Here is a 23,887-nt window from a genome sequence, read left to right as displayed (position 1 = left end):
GTGCACTGTTATATCAGAGCAGCTAAGCCAGTGGCAGCCAAAAGGACTGTAAGGTGATACCTTGGTCTGCCAAGCCCATTTGAGACGATTGCTTACTTACTTCCAGATAGTAAACCATGGTTTATTGTGATAGGAATGAACCACAACTTTCTTTCTCTGGCATGACTTCAAGGAAGAGGTCAGAAGGTTTTGATTCTGGTTTTGATTAACTGCAGTTTAGTGTTACATCTGAAAGCTGACCTATGGTTTAGCCCAGGGTTCAGCAACCGTTTTCAGCCATGAGCCGGTCCACCATCCCTCAGACCATGTGGTGGGCCAGACTATATTTTTTGGGGGGAAAGGAACGAATTCCTATGTCCCACAAACAACCCAGAGATGCGTCTTAAATAAAAGCACACATTCTACTCATGTAAAAACACCAGGCAGCCCCACAAATAAAACAGAGATGCATTTTAAATAAAAGCACACATTCTACTCATGTAAAAACACGCTGATTCCTGGACCACCCATTGCCCGGATTGAGAAGGCTATTGGGCTGCATCCGGCCCACAGGCCTTAGGCTGCCTACCCCTGGTTTAGCCCAGTTGTACATAATTCCACACATATGTTATAGGGATGTGGGCAGCGCTGTGGTCTAAATCACTGAGCCCATAGGCTTGCTGATTGGAAGGTTGGTGATTCAAATCTACACGATGGGGTGAGCTCCTGTTGCTCTGTTCCAGCTTCTGCTAACCTAGCACTTCGAAAACATACCAGTGCAAGTAGATAAATAGGTATCGCTGCAGTGGGAAGGTAAATGGCATTTCCATGCACTCTGGCTTCCATCACAGTGTTCTGCTGCACCAGAAGCGGTTTAGTCATGCTGGCCACATGACCTGAAAAGCTGTCTGTGGACAAACACCAGCTCCTTGACCTGAAAGCGAGATGAGCGCCGCACCCCATAGTTACCTTTGACTGAACTTAACCATCCAGGGGTCCTTTGCCTTTTTTATTTTTTACATGTGTTATATGTTACATTTTAGATGCAGACTTTAGAATCTTAGGGTATACCTACGAAAGTCATGTGTGAAATGGTCCTACTGTGCTATTCTGCCAAAGTTTTGCTTTTTGCGATGTATCATAGTGATGTAATGTTATTATTTGTACCTCAGACTTCCCATCATGGGAACTGTCCACTCCCTGCAGTGCTACAGTTTGGTGCAAACTTGCTACACATTATGATTGTGGACAACAAGCCACAATTGAGGAGCAGCGTGTTATGCAGTTGTGGTACATAAGACCCACACGTCAAGTCACATTATACATATATGGCAATCTTCACTTGCTATGATATGACATTGCTGTTCTCTATCCAGACTATTGTAGTTCACACATGCAATGTGCTTAGCTCCTTGGGAATGATTTCACTGCTATATATCCTTTCATATCTACTCACTGGTTCTTGGACTGAAATATACTAATGTGTCCTATTCATAGTTGACCTTTGGCTGGTGGGAGAGATGTACCTTCCATCAGAAGAGGATCAGGATAGGTGAGCTTTGCCTGTTCCACTCAGGTTTGTGTAATGGATCAGTGTTTCTCCTCCTGAAACTACCCAGTGGCCTGCAAATGTGTTGGGCTTCCAGCTGTTCCCTAGGAATATGGCCAAATTCTCCAACAGGAATCTGAAAAATGTAGTTGAACTCATGTTCCCTAATTAGGCTGGCTTATTTCGAATGAGCTCTGGCCTCATTCAGCCTGGAGCTCCCCAAGGCCTTCTCGTCAGCCCCTGGCACCCTGAATAGCTGCCTAGTTATTTTCAGCCTGCTGGGGTTATCTCCTTATTCTCAATAACATTTTTCATCATCCTCACCAAAATAACTCTCTTAAGCATCTTTTATTTCCCAGCCCTTTTCATTTTAGTTTTCGCTGTTAGTTTGCTTGAAGATTGCTGAGTGTTGAGCACAAAGCCATGGGAAAGACTTATATTAAAATTCTATTTCCACACATTTATTTCATTCTTTGAATAGTTTCCAACTTGAGCCCACTGAAGGAAGAAGGAGGGAACCACTGGCTGCACACTGTTACACCACACATCTCTTGCCTCCTAGGACACTGTGGCTATATGGGTCTACATATGCCCCCTGAGGGAGAGGCCTGGGATCTTTGGATCCTGGCAGCATGATGTGTGGGAAAGATAAAATTGAAGCTTGCTGTCAGGAGTTGTGTAGTCAAATTAGCCTATAAGAAGGATATTCAAAGGATTTTAAATTGAACTCCACTGAGGTGTTTCAAGTTGCAAGAGACTCCAGATTTGTTTTCAGTGAACAAATGTGTTTCATGTACAAACATGGTTGAAAAGGCCTCCATCACACAGAGTGATCAGCAAAAGAGGTATATTCAGATTCCTATATAGTAATGGCTTCCACTGAAAAAAATTGACACGATTGGAAGATATAATAATTGACCCCATTCGGTTTCAGTGAGGGAATTTGTGGATGATACAAAATTGTTCAGTGTTATATAAAATACACTGGACCTCTTCAAACTGAGTGAATGGGTGTAAACAAGTGTAAACTGATGCTTGTCGGGGCAAAAATATTAATCTCATATATATGTTCATGGGGTCTGAACTAGCAGCTATTGATCAGAAACAATATCTTGCTGTCATAGTGGATAGCTTGATGAAAGTTGGCAAAGGAATTGAAAATAAAACTGCTGACATCATAATGCTGCTATACAAATATATGCTGTAAGTGCATCTGGAATACTGTGTACAGTTCTCACCTCAAAAAGAATATGGCAAAGCTGGAAAACATTTGGAAGAGGGCAATCAAATGATAAAGTGGTAGGAGCAGCTCCCCTATGAGGAAAATTTGCAATGTTTGGTACTTTTTAATTTTGAGAAAGGCAAGTAAGAATTGGCATGATAGGCATTTATAAAGTTATACATGGCATGGAGAAAGTGGATAGAGAAAAGTTTTTTTTCTCTCTCTGTCATAATACTAGAACTCAGGGCTGAATGTTGGAAGATTCCTGAAACATAATGAAGTAATTCTGCACACAGTGTGTAGTTAAACTATGGAACTTGCTCCCTCAGGAAGCAGGGATAGCCACCATCTTGAATAGCTTTCAAAGAGGGTTAGCGAAATTCATGGAGGATAAATCTGTTAACGGCTGCTGGCCATGCTGGAGGCTATGATCTGCCTCCACAGGTAGAGGCAGTAGGAGAGAGTGCTTTAGTACTTGGGTTCTACTTACAGGCATTTGGTTGGCCACAGAGAGAACAGGATATTGGACTAGATAGGCCATTGGCCTAATCCAACAGGCTTTTCTTATATTTTTAAGTTCTTATATTCCAGTCTTGCAGTCTCTTCCATATATTGACCTTGCCTCTCCTGACTTTTTGTGTGTCTCTTGACATCTTTCGTTCATTTGGCTTCTTCCCCTTTGTTTTCAAGAGCTCAAATCTCTGCCATTCCTAGAAAAAGCTACCTTTGATCCCACTTCTCCTTCCACCTATTGCTCTGTGTCTCTCTTTCTTTTACCCATTTTTCAAGCATGTAATTTATAACTCTTTGTGACTTATCCTCCCAGGTCTCTGCTTGATCTTATTTTTTGCTTGTTTCACTCTTTTGAAACTACTCCCACCAAATTACCTTAGACAAAGATCTAAGGGCTGTTTATTGACCTGCCTGGTGCCTTCAACCCTCCTTATATCATTTTCTTCAAATGGCTTTCCATTTTACAGTTTCAAAGTTCTGTACACTCCTCATTCCTCCACCTCTCTCACCACTCCATTATTATTTTCAGATCCTGGTCAAGTTTATTTAAAAGTAAATCCCACTGAATTCCATGGGAGTTATTTCCAATGTAAGTGTTCCATAAGACTGCAACTTTTGTTTCCCAGATTAAACCCGTCAGAATATTCTTACTACACTTGGAAAGCTTGCACTTGAGTGCATAATGCATAATTCTAGATTCCTAAAAATGTACAGTGGTGCCCCGCAAGATGAACGCATCGCAAGACGGAAAACCCGCTAGACGAAAGGGTTTTCCGTTTTGGAGGCGCTTCGCAAAACGAATTTCCCTATGGGCTTCCTTCGCAAGACGAAAGCCCATAGGGAAATCTCCGGGACAGCGGGGAAGCGCAGCGCGTCTTCCCCACTGTCCTCGGACCTCCTCCGAAGGCTGGCGGTTGGGCGGAGAGACCTCCTCCCCCCGCCAGGCTTCGGAAGGCTCCTCCGAAGGCTGGCGGTGGGGCGGAGAGCCCTTCTCCCCGCGCCAGGCTTCGGAAGGCTCCTCCGAAGGCTGGCGGTGAGGCGGAGAGCCCTTCTCCCCGCGCCAGGCTTTGGAGGAACCCAGCATACAAAATTAGTGTGAAGACAAAAGAATCATTTTCAATGATCCCCTTAATGGCTTGGATCCAAAGAGCTTCTTAGGGCCATGCAAGGGGTTTCTGCTACCTAGTGGAATTCACTTTCTTAAAATATGACAAACTGCTTTTTAAACTTTCTTCATTGCTATGTGTAATGGTTTTAGGGGTTGCTCGTGTGTAAGCAGGTGCCTATCTCCCTGGCTGGGTGCAAACACCTGGCTGGGTGGCCAAAGTGAACCTCTTCTGTCCGGACAGCCACTCACCCTTGGCTGACTCAATCGCTGGCAGAATCAGTGAGTGGGCGTTTCTTAAACTTCTTCCAGCAAAGAAGCTCTTTGACGCCTAGTCTCCGCCTACCCTCTCTGCACGAAAGCCTTCTGCGCAGGGAGGGCGTGGGCAACGGAGGACCCCTACTCTCCCCGCTGGTTCCAGGCAAGGAGTCATGGGACCGCCTCGCCACTTCCCCCACATGCCCCCCTTCTCCACTGGTGCTACACTGATTCTCTTCCCCAGAAGATGGGCTGCTCCTGCCGATCCCTGGACGCTCTCGGGAATCCCTCTGGCTTTTGCGCTCCCCCTCCAGTACTGATGGAAGTTCCCTGACACTATGTGACATGGGGAGACAGCTATTCAGTCTAAAATTGGTTTTAGTTTGAATTCTGTACACTGCATAGATATATTTTTATGAGTTTGTCATATAGAAATGAAATATTATTAGTACTATTACTACTACTACTAATAGTTACAAATTCCCCCCTTTCTTTTCTCTGCATGCATGTATACAAGACACATGCACACTGTCATTCATGCTCCTGACTTCTCTTGTCCCCTTTCTGCTGATGGCTACTACATCTACCTTTCTACTCATGGGAACTCATTTCCTGCTGGCCTCTGATGGGAATTGGTGGGCACCCTAAAACTAATGGCCTGAACTGTTTGACTGCATTGCATTCCCTTTGTCTTTTCTTTTTGTCACTGAAACCGTCTCACAATATGAATAATATACAGGGGAATCCCCACTTACACAGGGCTCTGTCCCCAGCTGCTGTGCATGTCACCGGGACTCATGTGAGTGGGGACTCCCCTGTTCTGCCCCTGCCCCACCCCATTCCACCCCCCTTTTCAGCACTGAAAACAGCACACGTCACCAGGAGCGCACATGCTGATCGCGCACAAGTGGGGAGACATCTGTAGTGGGGAACCACTGGCCCTCTGAATGTTGCTGAACTACAGCTTCCATAATCCCTGGCCATTGGCCATGTTTGCTGGAGCTGATGAGAGATGTTCCCCACACCTCAAGGAACACTTGGGAGGCAGTTTTCATGGTGGCTGTGTGAGGAATAAGATAGAATCTGGTGTGTGTGCTGCTGAAGGATTGCCTTAACTATTGGGCTTTGGAAAGGGTTGCACTTATAGCCGTCTGAGCTTCCTATTTCCATTTTAGAAAGGATTGTTAGTACTCTTTTCAGTGAGATGGAGCAGCAGGATAGCCGTGTTGCCTGAGGATGGCTTGTACCGTAACGTACATGTGTGCAATTTACTTATGGGCAGCGGACAAAGAATATTATTAGAAACCTCCATGTAAAAGGGTTTGTGTGTGTGTGTGTTTTTTTTACAATAAATAGGTTACAGTACTTGCATATAAAACGAATGTGATTCCATGAGAAGGTCCTGTGTATATTTTGGTGGTATATTTTGGTAGGATGACAAACTATGTGTAGGCTCTTTTGTGTATGTGTGCATGTACATCCATATGTGGTATGTTTTCCTGAAACATCCCAGTTTGAAATGCTCCTTTTTTGGCACTACAGCCTCTTGGTTTTGGCATCTTAAGAATCTGGAGGAATCATTTAAAGATCAGAAAACTCAATTCACTGCAGCCCCTGAAGGCTTCACATTTTGTGACACAGTCATTCCAGTCGACTGAGCTCTGTCGCTTGCGGATGAGCCCATATAAGGAAGCTGTTTCCTGCGTTCCAAGCTATCCGTTTGTCCCTCTGCCCTTCCGCGCCCCCTTTGCTGAAGAAAGCTGGTATTTGAAACTGCAGCTCTCGGCTCATTCCTTCTCCCTGTTTATTTTTGGAGAGTTATTATTTCTGCTCCTCTTAGGGAGCTATGTTGGGTCGTGCCCCCTTCTTCCAGCAGGCAACGGACCCCAATGACAAGTATTGTCTATTTCCCACAGTCACAAACATTACATCACGAAACAATTTCCCCCCTCACCTGTAGAAGATGCTGGGCCTTTCCACCAGACTGAAGGTCGCAATGGCTTTTGAGAGACCCTCAGGATCTATTCTTTTCTCTTGCTACTTTCTGGAGGGATCTAGAATGTTCACTCCCCACCCCCTTTAGCAATGAAAAAGCTGAAGTGACCTGAAGACTTTACACCTCTGCAAATGTTGTTAGAGTTCCTGATAGTCAGCTCAAACATGTATTAACAATATGTGGTAATCCTTTCAGGAGTGCACCACTGTAGACTACAGCTGGGGGATCAGCTGTTAAGAAAATAAGAGTCCGGCTGGATCTGATCAATGGTCCATGTTGTTCAGCATCCTGATTCTAAGAATGGCTAGCCAGATGGAAAGTACAGTCATACCTCATGTTAAGGACACTTAAGGTTACGTCTTTTCAGGTTGCGTCCTGCGGCGACCCGGAAGGACTGGAAAGGGTTACTTCCGGGTTTCGCTGCTTGCGCATGCGCACAAGCACTAAATCGTGCTTCACGCATGCACACAAGGTTGCACTCTTTTCAGGTTGTGAACGGGCCTCTGGAATGGATCCCGTTCGCAACCAGAGGTACCACTGTAAACCAGTAGGCCATGAACCTAGCAGTCCATCCCCTAGGATAGCTCAGTTGGTAGGACATGAACAGGGCTTTTTTATATAGAAAAAGAGGTGCCGGAACCAAAGTTTTTTTAGGGGAAGGACATTGTAACGCTGCAGAGGTGCTGGAATGCACAAAAGAGGTGCCAGAACTCAGTTCTTATGAGTTCCGGCTGGAAAAAAAGCCCCAAGTATAAGACTCTTAATCTCAGGGTTTGAGCCCCACATTGGGCAAAAGATTAATTCATTGCAGAAGGTTGGACTAGATTACCCTCATAGTCCCTTCCAGCTGTATAATTCTGATTCTTTTATCATATGTTTTGAATATTTAAGTACCACAAATTCCACTTCCTTTTGCCAGGCTGAACTATTGCCAGCTAATTTTATTATGTGATCCCAAATTCTAGGATTTGGAGGAGGGGGGGAAATCTAACCATTGTCTCTACGCTATTCATAACTTTATAAAACTCTCTCACATGATTTCCCCCATAGTAGACTTTTCCACTATGCTTTAAAACCTTTCCTAATAGGAAAAATGATTCAATGACTTACCACTATGGTTGCACTTTTTTTATACTTTTCCCAGTGTTATGGCATCCTTTTTGAGATGTGGCAACTGGAATTGGTTGGGATGAGGCCAGGTCCAAACGTGTAGCAGAATGAAGTGGGAAAGTGCTGAGGTGGTAGAATGGATTGTATCTGTTTAGATTGCCCAAGGGCAATCATAATTTTGAATGTTCCCCTACATTTTTTTTTTTTAAAAAAACTTCAAATAGAAAATGAGAACAGTCTGGCTAGAACATGTGCTAGTTTTCTTATTGTGGGGGAATGTGGAAGAACCTTCAAAACTGGAATCCTCCATCTTTGGTGGAGAGAGAGAGAGAGAGAGAGAGAGAGAGAGGTTAGTTTGCCTTAGGTCACCTGGTGAGATTTACACCAGGGATGGATTGGTTTCTTAGTCACTGCCCTACAAGTAGAACAATTTCTCAGTGAGGAAGAGACTAGGATATTATGCAAGTCCTCAAGAGAGTTAACTGTATATACGGGTTTTCTGTGATATGCCATATTAGAATTTGGAATGAGAAATTTGTTTTGTAAACATTGGTGTAAATGTGTCTGCTGTGGATTTGGCTAGGGTTGTCTCATTCTTCAAAGCCTAATCCCAAGGGAAATCCCACTTCCACAAATTTAAGCCGTTATGTTTGCCTTTATTGTATAAATGTTTGCATTATTTGCTTAAATTACTATTATTATTTTGAGTTTGTAAGGATTGTAAAGACATCCTGGAGGTTCTATTTGTACGACAGAAAGGCAGGATGCAAATTATTATTATATAATAAAATAATAACCTAGGTTTTCTTTCCTGTTTCTCCCTCATATTGCTTGCTGCCTACTGTAAGCATTCACCAGCTAAACCAGAAAAAATGCGGCAAAAAGTATGGTATGGCTCAGTTGGCGTCAGCGCTTCCAAGTGAGTGCAGTTTTGTTTAATTCAACAATGATTCAAAGCGTGCTGTTGTGGTCACTGGGGCAGTTTCCTAGAATAGCAGCTATCTTCCTGGTTGTTGCTCCTTAGGTCTTTACACCCTGCTAGATGCATTTCCTTAGGCTGTTAAATTCCATTTCCTCTGACATCAGTGACTGCAGAGGAGATGCCCTTTATACTTGCCCCAGCCCGTTTTTCTTCTGCTTAGTGCAACAAAGCTGGCAGAGATGAATTCATGAGCATCTTCAGCAGCTTTGGCATACCAAAAGGAATAAAATAACAATTTTTTGTTAATTTTATTATTTATTTTATCACTCTTCCTTTTCAAAGACTGCCCAAACTTAATGCTTAGGTTTGAGTATGCTAATGCTAATTTTATTTCTTACTAGATGAATAGTTGGTTAGTTTTCTGTTAAAAAACCCCCTCCACATACCAAGTTTTAAAGAAACTATGAAGTGCATATAACTCAGGTTATATGCTCCCCCCCCCACGATTAACACCAATATTTGTTTTGTTTTGTTTAATCTTGTGCCCTGCTGTGCTATATTTATTGTAATGATTTGTATGTTTTAAACAATATATATAATTGTTTTTTTAATTGTGGTTTTTTCTACGTTTTTAGCTATTCCTGTTTCTATGTATAGTATGACTGCCTTGAGTCCCATCAGGGTGAAAGGCAGGGTATAAATAAACATGTAATACTAATATCCTGAAATTCAGATTGAGAGCAAAAAAAAGGTTACATAGGTGTGTTAATACATTTTGCCTGTAGCCCCATTCACTCAGAGAGTGCAAGAAAGGTGGGTGAGGAGGACTGAAACTAGTGATTAGGGCAAATTCTTGCACAGAACAAGAGGAGCAATTCAAAGCATGTATGAACAGCAAAGTGAACAAGAAATTGTGCTCTAGTTGCCCTCTATGTAGTTCACCCACTCTTCTCGAAATACAGTTAGCTGAAGTCCTAATATATATTATTTCTGCGGCAAAGGCAATCTCCAACCAGCAGAGGGCACTCCAATTCTGTTCTGAAAGCTGATGGACACAGAGGCGCTTCATGACATCATTACCTTTTGATAAACAGACTTACAGTAAATGGCCCGTTATGTTAGCTCATGCATTATATTTATAAGACACAAGGGGAAAAGAGCATGTGCTTGCTGAAGAGATCATCAGGCGCCTGACAAAGAGTACTCACGTTAAGAAATTTCAGTGGAATGAAGGGAGGATGGCGGTGAGAGACTCACCACGACATCTTTCTAAAAACACAGTAGTTTCTAGAGATCTCCTTTAGGGAGTCTGTAGTATCTCTTCCTTTCTCTGATCTTGTTTAAAACAAAAAAAACAAAAAAAAAAACCCAACCGATATTAAGCATAAATTCCTGATTTCTTTTTGTTTCCATACATGAAACATAATATGTTGTCTTTGTCTTAAAGTAAAAATATATTGGTGGGAGCTATCAATACAACCGCTTACTTGCTGTAGTCTTAATTATGTCTCTCCTAGGAGAGATAGTGGCTAGGTCTCTATATTGCTGTATTATAGCTGGGGAATTGGGACCAGAGGAGTACAAGAGCATCATGAAGGGCATTTCATGAAGTCCCTGCCTGCACCCGTCAGTCTTCTCAAAGCACCCTAAACAGCTGAGCCTAAATAAAGGACATATTTTACTTCCTTGTGAACACTTAAAATAATATGCAAACTACTGTTTCTAAGCAGAGCTAATGTAGAGTAGTGCCTAAGAGTCTGAGCTGCAGTTGGAAAATCTGCAGTAAGTTGAAATATTGCCTCTTATCATAAACTCACCTAGATAAGCCACTTCCCATCAACAAAATTGGGATACTAATATTTACCAACTTACATATGTGTAATAATGATTACAATAACATAATGTATGTGAAGCACTTTGAATAAAGTGCTATTATTGTTGTTATTGCTGTTGCAATAGAATTTTTATACAAAATTACACTGATGCAGAATTCTAAATGATTTGTCCAGACAAGCACTATTGGAAAGAGTGAAAAGGAATTTCACAGGGATATTATATGATATATTTTCCAGCCCCAGCAGCACAGAAAGCACAGTGAACAAGAAAGGAGGAGGGTGGGATTGACAACTAGCATGAATAATTAGATTGACAACGCAATCCTGTACTTGTCTACTGACACATGCAAGTATATATAGGATAGAAGCTTAATGACCTCATTTGGGGGGCTGAAACTTGCCTGTACTAAATTGAGTACTAAAGATGTTGTTGTTATCCTGCTTTCTTTCCTCAAAATAGGCTCCAAATGGCTGACTGTAATATAATCACAATATAAATTGATAAAAACAATACAGTAAATAAAACTCACCATTAAAATGTGCAGAACTTGAAAATTGTAGTGCAGTACCTAGCAACTAAAGGACATGGGTGGCACTGTGGGTTAAACCACTGAGCCTAGGACTTGCCAATCAGAAGGTCAGCAGTTCGAATCCCTGCGATGGGGTGAGCTCCTGTTGCTCGGTCCCTGCTCCTGCCAACCTAGCAGTTTGAAAGCACGTCAAAGTGCAAGTAGATCAATAGGTACCGCTCCAGTGGGAAGGTAAATGGCTTTTCCGTGCGCTGCTCTGGTTTGCCAGAAACGGCTTCGTCATGCTGGCCACATGACCCGGAAGCTGTACGCCGGCTCCCTCGGCCAATAAAGCGAGATGAGCACCGCAACCCCAGAGTCGGCCATGACTGGACCTAATGGTCAGGGGTCCCTTTACCTTTACCTAGCAACTAGAACAGAGCAAAACAATTAAAGAGGAATCAGCTAAAGCACAGGAAAATAACTTCTCTGTAATGGGTGCCTGAATGCATAGAACAGGGGCATCAAACCTTGGGGAGAAATTTGATGTGTTTTGATTTACATTCAAGATCTAAGGTGGGGTGCGCGGCGGGGGTGAGGCTAGAAAGAAATGTTTCTATAAGGGATGAATGTTTTTCATTCCTGAATAATGTAGGCAAGATGATTATGTAGTTAAAAACATAAGAGCCTGGTGGATCAGGCCAACGGCTGATTTAGTCCAACATCTTCATCTTACAGATGCCTATAGGACACCCACAAGCAAGACTGGAGCACAAGAACAGTTTCATCTTCTGTGGTTTCCAAAAATTGGTATTCAGAAGCATACTGCCTGCAACTGTGGAGGCAGAACACAGCCTGCTTTGTGGCTAGTAGCCATTGACAAACTTATCCTCCATTCATATGTCAAAGCCTCTCTTAAACCCATTCTGGATTAGTGGCCATCACTGCCTCCATAGTTGAATTATGCACTTCATGAAAAAGCGCTTTCTTTTGTCTGTCCTGAATCTTTCAGCATTCAGCTTTTCTGGATGTCCACGAGTTCTAGTGGAGAGGGAGAGTTTTTTCTCTCTAGCCACTTTCTCCATGCCATGTATAGTTCTTTGAAATTATTTCATGTTACCTCTTGCTCACCTTTTCTCTAAATGGAAAAAGTCCCAAATGCTGCGACCTTTCCTCATAGGGGAGCTGCCCCACTCCCTTGCTCACCTGCCTTGCTCTTTTCTGAACATTTTCCAGCTGCACAATATCTTTTTGGGGGTGCAATTTTCCATATGAAAACTTCCAGATTGTACCTCAAGAGCATCTGTAATTCAGAAGTGTTTTGAGAGTTCACTCTGCAGATGGTTAGAGGGAGGTGAAGTTTCTTTGGAAAGCTCTGAAGTAAAAGAGACTTTTATCAGGGGCAGCTTTGGGTTCTGAGCTAGCAGTAAGCGGTTGAGGCTGACAAGGTTGAGGCTGGGAAGTCTACAAGCATTTAAGCACCTGAGGCTTAGCACCTCAGAACTGGAAACCAAACTGGCGATTGAATCCCTAATTTGAGGACTCTAGAGATGTGAAAATCTGCTAATCACAGATGGAAATTAATTTGATTTTAATACGATATTTTCCATTGATGATCTAATTTTTATAGTTTCCCATCCCACGTCTTCAGAACAAGTTGGGCTCTGAATTCAAATTATTAATAATGCCATCGTCTTTTCTTCGTACATAGTGACTCTAAGAATTGATAAAATCTCAAGAGTAACTCCTCTCATGCTAGCAAAAGCTTTCCACTGCCAAAGTCGGGGTTGCAAATTGGATGTTTATTTTTGGCCACCCCAGTAAATATTCAATAGAGGGGGTTATGCAGAGATATATTGCCATATACTTTATTTATTTTAAAAATGTACTGCTTAATATAATAATGTGATTGACATAAAAATAAAAAACCAATATGGCAGATTTCAATACATTTTCTTAAAATTAGACAAAATGAGATAAAAAATAAAATGTAACTGTATTATCACAAATCAAATTGAACCATTGAGACATTAAAATTTAAGAGAATTATGCTGTTCATGGCTAGCATCCTGTAGGAGCCACTTCCACTATTACAATGGCATTCCCCCCCCCCCAGGCTACTGACACCTACATACTTCCCGGTTCATAGAGAGGTTTCTCCATTCAACATTTTAAATGGGAGGGCGCCAATAAATGTCCCCTATGGGTGTTTGAACCAGCCCATAGTCTAAGAAGGGGGCTTGCTGGTGGCACTGCCATGGCTCCTGAATCTTAACTACCTTTAGATGAAAGCCTTTCCCTATATGCTTCCACCTGTTGATGTCCTTGCTCAGGGACCGGGAGAGGCGGGGGGCACAGGAAGCAGAGTGAGCGAGCAGAACTTGGAAGGAAGGAAAGGAAGTCTGATTAAGTTTTGTCTCGAAGTGTCTGTTTTTGGGTTTGTCCCTGCATTGATCTGCAAGGGAATGAGGCAAGTAATGGCCCCTTGGGGACCTTCAGGACTTTCTTCTCAATGTCAGCCGTCATTTTCAATCACCCTCTCCCTCCCAGCCATTAATTTTGGCCCGGGATCATGGGGACTTGTCCATCTATCACACCTAATTGACACTAAATGATCTGTCAGTTTATTGATGAACGGCAGGAGTGGAATTGTCACAATATATTTTACTTTCTAACAACTCCTCCTGACAATTTTACCTTGTCCATCTCACTCTCCTCACATAAATCTCCATTGGCCTCTCGTTCCTTCTCTTGGGCTGTTCTGGTGCCAGCCGCCTCCATGCCATCAGCACGCATCAAGGGCATCAAGATGGCGGGTGAGCTACATTGTGTGGGTTTGGATTTTTTTTCTTCTTTTTATAGAGTGGATGTTCCAGGAATGCTAACTGGCTCCTGTCCTCTTCTCCTTCAGTGTCATTGCTGGGGTGGTTCTCTCCTTGCCTTTTCACAGCCAATTCTTATGTCGAGACCTAGCAAAAAAAGCAAAGACGAAGGGGAAGCAGAAAACTTACCTTAAGGATCTGCTACCTGTACAAAGGTGGCTATAGGGTCAATTTAGTGTTCTGTTCTCTGGGTTTATTTGTTCTGTTAATCCTAGGGGTGTGTGGGTAATCACATTTGGTTGTTGCTTTTCTACTTTTTATCCAGAAAAGCTGGAAGAACAGGATTTTTACAAAATGGGGGCAGGGTGGTAGGGTTTTGTTACCCTGCTTTTTTCTTATAAGACCTGATCATTTTGAGACATTGTTTTCTAAGTAGAGTAAGTAAAGATGGAAAAGGTGCAGAAAATGGCAACCAACATGATAAAGTGTATGGAGTATGACAGAAGGTTATTTTGGGGGCTCTTTAGCTTTGGAAAAAGGTGAAAAAGAGAGGACATGATTGAGGTGTATAAAACAATGCATGGTTCAGAGAAAAGATAAGGAGAGGTTTCCCCTCCCCCTCTCAGTGATCCAATGATGCTGAATGGTGGAAGATTCTGGGGGGACAAGGTATTCCCAGCCTTTGGGGCCTGGAGACACATTAACACCAAAAAAGAGGCATTTCAGAGAAGAAAAATGGGCGATGCTCAGAACCACCTCCAAAAACCCCAAAGAAAACACAGGCAAAAAAAAGCAGACAACCCACCATGCCAAAGTCAGAAAAACTCTCCGTTAGAAAAATAAAATACAATTGGTAAGGGCACAGGGCCTTCGCAGGTGACTAAGGACATTATGGTGCCCAAAGGCACCGCATTTGGGACCCCAGGAATAGACAAATGGAAATGCTTCATGCAGTAAACTGTAATGCTGTTAATTCTTTACAAGATGCAGTGATGATAGTCAAATTATGTGGCTTTAAAATAAGTTAATGGAGATAAGGCTACCAATGGATGTTTGTAATTTCCAGTATAAGAGGCAGGATACCTCTGAATACCAGTTGCTGGAGAACATGAGCGAGAGAGTGCTGAAGGGGAGGGCTTTGGCACATAGAGCTTACTTGTGGGTTTCCCAGAACATCTGGTTGGCCATTGGGAGAACAAGATGCTTGACTACAAAAGTCTTTGGTCTGATCTATCAGGGATGTTACATTCGTAGGTGAGTGGTATAATTTTTTATGAGCTTTAACACAGCATCTGATGTATAGCTTAATACTGAGAGAGTTGGGATCTGAATTGTATCCAGTAAAAGTGCTAATGTTGGAGGCTGCTATGGCACTAATTATCATTTTCTTTATAATGTGAATATTTTTTGTTTCGTCATAAATCTCCTTTGTGAAAAAGAATAAAGTTGCAAACGTCAGAAGGTTGGCTGCTTTGTACTTCGTTGAAGCCCTCTGACAAAGGACCCTGGAAGTGATATATATACTAGCATAACCATTCCCGGGATCAGAGTTTTTGCTGGGTGGAATATGGCTGAAGTGCACACCATGCTGGTGCTAATAAGGATGGAGCTGAAATTTCCCCCAGATTTTCACAAATACCATTGGCAATTCTAGGGCGGGGAAATTATTTTACCTTGTAAAGATTTCATCTTGCTCTCACTTGCTCTCACTCTCATTGATATCCTGTAGTCAAATCTGATTGGCTATGTAGCATAGCAACATGCTATATAATCTTGATTGGCTAGGGTCACCAATGTGGTTAATCCAGGAAACATGTTTCCCACATTCAGTTGGGTTAGTGATGTGGTCACATAATCAAATCCACTTCCTCCTCACTATGCGATCCCAGGTGGGGTTGAGAGAGCAGAAGTAGACATAGAAAACAATAGTCCTCAATATGATGATGATGATTTTTTTTAATGTATGTGTTGCCTTTCAAGACAAAATATAGCTATCATCAAAACTATAATATACACTATATTAATAGCACAATATAAAACCAAAACATTATGGCATTAAAACAACAAGTTAAAACAATACAGCACCACATATGAAAAAGCATTTTTGAAATAATAAATGTTTTCAGAGTCTGTGTAAAATCCAGTAAAGTAGGATTTTTTTAAAGTGAATATTCACACATTTGAAGTATTTTATAGGGAAAAGACTATTTCCCCCCAAACTGCTGTTTTACTTCCAAAATCAACACTGTAGAAAATTCATAGTAACCCTACTAAAACATACATGTTATAGACAATTCCATGTAATTTAGGCAAGTTGCAGCTGAGTCTTTAGCACTGCACTAAAATCACTTTTCTCCCCTAATTGGAGTAGTTTGTACGAAAAAGGAGACTCATTCACTTTACATTGACCACAAATTTATAGTTTTTAGCAGATATTTCTTGGAGCTAAAAACTATAATCCAGGTAAAGGCAGTAGTAGTTGCTGCTTTTAGCCAATAGAAATTCTGTCCTGATTCTGTAGTTTGAGTCTCTGGCAGATTTGGTCCACAAGACCATATCATAAGGACTGAAAACTTGGCCTTGCAAAGTGCTGCATTCCTGTTTACGCAAGAAGTAAAATTCTGTCCTTTCTCCGTCCCTTGAGCCAGTGGCAATCTGCGAAAGCTTCCCGTGTTTTCAGCAGCTTTGTTTGGAAGCGGAGAGATTTTGAATGCTAAGAGCCTAACAAATTGCTCTGTTTTCCCTTTGATGAATCTGCTCTTCAAGAATAAAATGTCTGTGAACATCAGTACTTTCCTTTCCCTTCTGTTCTTCTAGCAAGAGGGCGTCTTCAAGGGGCTTTCGTTTTGCGGGTCATTCATAAAAGAGAAATGGCATAGACAGGCTAGGAAGTATGTTCACTGCCATGCTGAAACATCCCCTTCAGCTGTGATGACAGAGCTTCTGCATCTGGACCTACAGCATCTTTGATATTCCAGTCCTTGGCTCCCTGCAGAGCTCTGTCGATCTCCATCCCTCACAACTAGCACTACTGGGTCGCTCTGCCTCTGTATGTCACTCTCCAGAAGTGGGAAAAAAACTAGGCACTGTACTTCCTGTGTGTCTACATTGGCCTTCTGTTTTTGGAGTTTTCAAAGTAACATGACTCTTTGAGTACAACACGACTTGTCGCAGGGTTCAGGACAGTCAACTGTGGTTTCCAGAATTATTGCTGAAAGTAATTTTTTTGGAGATCAAGATCATTTCTTGAATGCAGAGGCATAATGGCTCAGCTGCTCATGAAGTTGAACAGAAGACAGACAGATATAATTATTGAGGGGAGTCTTTTAACTGAACGGGCAGTTGAACACTGGGCGGGGATGATTGAATGAAAGTCCAGAAAACATGAGATCTCTTTGTCTTTTTCCGCCTGGGGGTGGGGGGACGAACTGCATCTTACACCATATGTATAGCCACAGTCTTTTTTTTTCTTCACGTGGGGGGAACAAAGCTGTGAGGAATTTAAAGCAGAGAAGTGCTGGTCAGGGAATTAAATGGAAATGCTGTTGTAAGTTTAGTCAGAAGGGGGCAAACTTTGCAAAGAAATATGCACAAACTCCAATGCAGTTGCAGCCTTGGCAGTCTCTGTTCTACTAAGTTCGGCCCCATCAATACTTATTGTACTCCTCTATGGATAAATTGAGCCTTAAGGGTTAACCAAAGTGGACGGGGGGCTGTGACAGAGTCAGGCGATAGTATGGTCTCCCAGTCTAAAGAATACAGGTCTGGTAGGAAAGAGGAAGGCAGAATTGACTGCTGTGCAAACACTCAACTCATTCCATTTTCCTAATGCACCTTTTGCTTTTACCAAACCTCAGAACTATTCATGTGTTGCTCACCTGAGTTATAATCTCATGGGTCATTCACCTTGTTTTGCCTCTCTCTCTGAAGCAAATATGCTGCCTGATTGTGTCTTGTTTTACCCAGACTTTGTTTTTTGACCACATCCAGTCAAGGGTGACAGGATGAACTTACTTCTGCAAAGAAAACAAGGTTCCAGCATGATATTGTTTACCTTCTTTTTTTTAGAGAGAACTGTTAGTGTCAGCAGGTATTTTCTCAGAAGTGTATATTCTGAACATAATACTTGCAAGTAGTAATGGCTGGTAAAGGAGTAGGTTTCAGGAAGATGAAGGTGATTTCCTTCAGTGTGTTCAGATTTCACTGCCTAATCATAGATTTCTCTGCCTAATCATTCTGTTTCATATATTGCCCTGTGATGTGGCATGGGAAATTTCCCTGCATTTTATTTTTCTGTGGAAAAAAATCCATTTCATAAATTCATTTGTAACAAAGAATGGATTGCAAGATTAACTGTTTCAAAGTTTTTACCTTTTTTTTAACCAAATACAAGTAAAACATTCTAAAATTAGATCACTCATCGGGGGCATCAGAAAATTCCCCGATGCAAACTGAAAAGTTTTCGATGCAAACTACTTATGCAACTTACAAATGTGTAATTTGGAATTTTCTGGAAAACTTGTCTCATTGATGGTCTCCAATCACTCTTCGACTACACGCTCCCATATCCAATATATTATCAGAGCAGCTTATGTTATTTCCCTGTTCTTTACCAGCTTCACCACTCATATGCAATTTATTCATTTTATGTTGCATGCCTGTACAATAGGCTGACCTCCTGGTGCTCAGCTGTATGTACTATACTGTACCACCGCAAGGAAGAATAACTAGGGCCGGCGTTGAGCTACGGATATTACAAAACATCAAGGGCATTTGCCCACATTTGTCCCACTTATGTCCCCTGTTAAAACAGGTTAACGGTGTCTAATTAACCACTGAACATTGTCATCGTGCATGAATATAACATCCTTGCTCTTCTTGGAACCTGGCTATTTTATCTCCATTAAATCTCCACAGTATTCCATTAAATAGGAGAGAAACATTTTAGCAGAGATGATGTCTACATTAGTGCTGCCTTTCACCCTTCAGCACTTAACCTCTGAGACACTGGCACTTATGGAGGAGAATTGCCTCCTCGCCCAAAATCTGGTGAGTCGCTTAGGGGGAAAGAGAAGAGGGGAAGCATCAGTGGTGTATATGAATGTGTTTAGAGAAGCTATTACTATTTGAAAAGTATATCCTTTGACAGGCTTGACAGAACCAGGTGTTGTATTCATCCATGTTGCTTCCCTCCCCTATCCCAAAGCCTCAGGTTAGGTCATCCCTGTTCCCGATTGTTTACCTCCTGAGATAGGTTAGGCTGAGAGATCCTTTTCAAAAGCTGGGCTTTATTTCTGAAAAGACCTTTGAACTGGGGTTCCCTGTGTTCAAACCCGACATTTTACCATCAGCATTCTGCCGGCTGGTTCTCTTGTGTGTTCACACAGTGACTAACATGTGATACTGTAAACTGTTCATTTTTATTTTTCCTTTATTTATTGACAGGATTTGTGTTCATAAGCAATCTCAGGCCAGATTACAAAGTTCAGAATATTATAACATTCTAATACATGCTAATTTAGACCTATAGATGGAAATTTAGAAATAATCACTATAATTTAAACTTAAAATAATCTCACCGTACTAGAAAAGACTGTGGCCAGGTGGACCCTGTGCCTGCTTACTCTTCTCTCTAGGTTCTAGTTGAGGGACAACTTCAAGGCCCCTCATGATCTTCCTTCTTATGGTCCTTCATCTTTAAACTAGACTTGGACTAGAAAGCCCATCAGAGGATGCCTTTGAACAGATGACTGTCCTTTGACAGCCCTCCAAACCAAGAACTGTTTTCCGTAAAGCAGAACACATGGCCACCCTAGTTAGAAGCTCTGCGGTGTAAGAAAATGAATCCTGTGCCATACTATCTCATAGTAACAAGAAATAGTGGCAGTTGCGGCCACATTTGATAACATTTGCCACTTAGAGACAGTGCCTGATTCTATAAAAGTTAAGGAGACAGATATTTCCAAGCCCTTTAAAGTACTGCCTCTTGATTTTTTGGTGGCAGTCCTTCCTTGCGGGCAGAACATGTAAAGGAAAGCCCTGTTTTGTTCTTGGTCATGCTGTGCCCCCACTCTAGGAAATGAGAAAAGAGTATTTCCCAGTACACAGAGTTAAAAAACTTCATCCTGTGAAATAGTCAAAGCAATCAGTAAGTGATGGAGTATCTGCTAAAAAGAAACCTGGCATTTAATTAACTTTTCAAAGTGCTGGTTCAGCAACCTCCATGTTTTACATTTTGAATATTGAACAAGCATCCCTAATCGGATCTGAATTAGTTCTGGGCTTGCTGGGGTGGAGAACGAGAGAAAGAGCAGCCTGCCATCTCCCCCGCCCCTTGTCGCCCTGCCTTCTCCTTCCAACTTCACATTATTACGATGATGAACTCTGGGTAATTCAGCCAGATTTTGCCTGAACCACAAGGCGTCTGGTCCAGCCTTTTCCAGGGCCATGTAAGGCAGCTAGGTTAAATAGCAAATGCTTTGTTTATGAACTAGGGACAGCCGGGAGAGCCTCCTCTCCCAAGTGTTTGTACCTGTCACTAGTCTGGCATAATCTTCCTATAAGGATTGCAGATTCTATGCTTTTAAATTGCTGTTGCTTTGGGCTAGTGCTCAGGGGCAGTTTTACGGGCAACAGAGAACCCAAATGAAAACTGTTTGCCTCAATTTTGTTGTGACACTCCTTGCACAATGGTTAAATCCTTTTTGTTCAGCAGCCCATCATTTGATTTGAGTTAACCCACTCACTCCATCTATTTATGTTTTCAATATCTAAATTTTAGAATACTGTATCTCAGAACATGCTCAATGACTGCCTTCCATTACTTAGCACTCCCCCCACCCATATGAAGGACATTGCTTTTTTAAAAAGAGCAGCTTTCTGATGTTACAGGAGAACAGCAACGTCTAGATGTGAAGCGTGACTTGTACAACCTCTCTACATCCCTTTAGTGCAAAGTGCAACACATAAACTTGTGTATCTCTTCCATGCAGTGAAATGCATGCATTTTCCCTGCTGGGGAAATGTGCAAGTTTGCATTTGACACAAGTGTGAAAGAAGGCTGCATGAGTCATTTGTGCATCTGCTGTTTCTTAAGAACTTAAGAAGAGTTCTGCTGGATCACACTAAAGGCCCATCTAGTCCAGCATTGTGTTTTCACAGTGGCCAACCAAATAGCTACGGGAAGCCCACAAGCAAGATTTGAATACAAGAGCACTCTCCCCTCAAACTGGTACTCACAACTATGCTGCCTCTGACAGTGGAGATAGAAGACAGTCATCGCGGCTAGTAGTTACTGATCACCTTATGCTCCATGAGTTTGTTTAATCCTCTTTTAAAGTCATCCAATTTGGTAGCCACCACTGCTGTTGCTGCTGCTTCATCACATGAAAGGCCTTGTTGGGCCTTAGAAGTGGAGGAAGTTCCACACGTTCCCCCTTGCTTTTTAAAACTTGCTGCACAGAGGGCACTACTTTAGTTGACAGGCTTCTGTTTACGTTTTATGAGCATCCTGAGTTATATCTAGATGCTCTCATCAACTAAAACACCAACTATCCGACTTCTAGAAAACATCTGAAGGCAGCCCTGTTTAGGGAAGTTTTTAATGTTTGAAGTTTTTGTTCTGTTGAAAGCCACCCAGAGTGGCTGGAGAAACCCAGCCAGACGGGCAGGTAGAAATAATAAATTATTAGTATGATGATGATGATGATCATCATCATAATCTTTTACCAGGATTACATTGAAATAAACTTTTCCTTAGGAGAGATTTCAAAAGAGTTGCTGAAAGTCCATTTCTCTACTGCTGCTTCCTTGCAAATATTCCTATACTCCTTTCAGCAATGGCTTTTTCTTGTCTTTCAGGTCAAAAAAGAGACCCATAGAACAAGAAGTGGAAGAGTAAGTTTCTTGCTTCACCATCCACCACATTTCTGCATCAACAGAATCAGCCAAATGTGATATCTTTGTATTTTATTTTCTGTCTGTGGCAGTAGAACAGATACCAAGATTGCCTCCCTCATCATTCACAGGGGGCTGCATCCAATTCTGCCCCGCCACTTTCAGAAAACTCTTTTTTTCTCTAGTTAACACTTTTGCGATGGAACACTTTTGCGAGGGAATTTTCACGATTTCCCTCTTCTCTTCCATTCCCTCAAATCACCTTGCCCTATTCTGTTTTTCTTCGGAGGAAGTTGTGCACAGAAGACAGTGGAGTGAAATAGGACTTCAGGAGATATCGTTTTATAGTTATGCCTCTAAGATTATCTTCTGTCTCTGGTTTCTTCTAGCCATCGCCTGAGACAGCAGAGTTTAGAGGCAGAGGATGAAGAAGAAGGTAAGAGCCTGCATTCCTAACTGAATTTTTTAAATAGGATTTTAGGAGATCAGCAGAAAAATTAGGTTCGTACAAATGAAGTGGATTAAAGGGCCTTGTTACCCTTAGAATCATAGAATCATTGAATTGGAAGGGACCCCGAGGGTCATCTAGTCCAACCCCCTGCAATTCAGGAATCTTAACTTTCTTGTAGCTTGAATCCATTGGTTCATGTCCAACCCCCGGGAGCTGGAGAAAACAAGCCTACTCCTTGTGTAACAAATCCATGTTCAAAATATATATGGACTTTTTGTGCTTAGAAAAATTATAGGCTATTGAAAAGTGTGGAATGAGCAGATGATTAAAAGGAAGGTGTATAAACACCTTGCAACCAAACCAGGATGAATGCTCAATAAATAGCTTGTTTGGGGTAGCTCTGAGGTGCCTACATTTATGTTCCAGAAGCCTTTTCAGTTAAGATTAAGATGAATAGAATCTCCCCTAGCAGAGGTATCAAGTGAATTTAAGATATATGTGTAAGATAAAGGGTATTTCTTCTACTATAAGGCACAAGAGGCATAGCAAGTGACTTTCTGTGCAGGCCTGTTCCATTTGTGGAACTGTGTGGGAGGGGAAGAGATCATTCAGCATCCTCCTCCTTCCCAATGCACTTGCAGAGGCAGCGTACAGCAAAACACAAAACATTTTACTGCAGCGTAGAAAACAAAAGGACATAAGAAGAGCCTGCTGGATCAGGCCAGGGGCCCGTTTGGTCCAGCATCCTGTTCTCACTTTGGTCAACCAGATGCCTATGAGAAGCTGCAAAATAGGATCTGAGAGCAACAGCATGCTCCCCTCCTGGCCAGTCCCCACCGATTCAGGACAAGATGAGTGTATATGTGAAATTAATACTTTTTCGCCCAGACCAAATGCTTCAGAATCACTGAACCAGCATCAGATTCACCTTCGGCTGATGAAGGCTTTTGGTTGCCACCTAAAAAGTGAGCGAGTAAAGCGTATTTGTTCCAGAGTAAATACCCACCTAAAAGTATCCAGAATGTTGAAGACAGGAAGCAGCTACAGGAAATGTGCCTTTGCTGCAGAACTGGAGAAAATGTGATGGAGACCAGTAGCATCAGAGCCTAGGGGCAGGAAGAGGAAATTAATTGAAGGGTTTAGGTTTGGCATTGAATAAGGCAGAAATTGTCTCTAGAACTTGGATATCTCCCATTTATCTGTACCGCTTACTGTTCCTATGCCTGTTGAACACCCGCATTTGCCTCCTCAAGGCAAGCCTTTCACACACCTCAAGAACAATACTGAGAAGTCTTACAAAAATACCTCTGGAAATAAAGAGTCTGGCCCATTTGGCATCCTGCCTGCCTGCAAAGGATGGGCAGGTGCAGCCCTGCAATGTTCCTGCTGCTGTTTTTCTTCTAATAGCAACTGTGGTTTTCCACAGCTTCCTGACTGGGCTTCTGCTATGCCTGGTTTGCTGTGGGCTTCCAGCATCTAGGAACAGTTTTATCAGCCAAGAGAAACAAGTGGAGAAATGCTCAAGGTGCTTGTGTAGGGAAACATTTACAAGGGCAGCAGGAAACCTGGCAGGCGAGAACATGTTTTCTGCCAGTAGATGCTACGTTTAACTTGAAATGACTAAATCTCAGTCCATGTGAGAAGTGACCTGCAGGGTTAATGTCCACAAACACGAGAATAAAATCACCCAATCTTGCCTACAAAGAGAAGGGAATTTCGC

The 23,887-nt window shown here is 42.2% G+C and overlaps 1 protein-coding gene across 1 annotated transcript in view; it reads left to right on the top strand.

Annotated features, from left to right (window-relative positions):
- IFT43 (intraflagellar transport 43) overlaps positions 1–23,887 on the top strand; it is a 43,924-nt gene that overhangs the window by 2,782 nt on the left and 17,255 nt on the right. The window contains exons 3-5 of the mRNA XM_083738576.1: positions 8,581–8,651; positions 21,681–21,716; positions 22,106–22,152. Of these exons, the coding sequence (XP_083594702.1) occupies positions 8,581–8,651; positions 21,681–21,716; positions 22,106–22,152 (154 nt within the window). The remainder of the gene's footprint in view (positions 1–8,580; positions 8,652–21,680; positions 21,717–22,105; positions 22,153–23,887) is intronic.

The sequence above is a fragment of the Podarcis gaigeae genome (assembly GCF_964106915.1).
Source record: "Podarcis gaigeae genome assembly, chromosome: 1".
Taxonomy (NCBI): domain Eukaryota; kingdom Metazoa; phylum Chordata; class Lepidosauria; order Squamata; family Lacertidae; genus Podarcis; species Podarcis gaigeae.
This window is presented reverse-complemented; position numbering and strand designations above follow the sequence as displayed.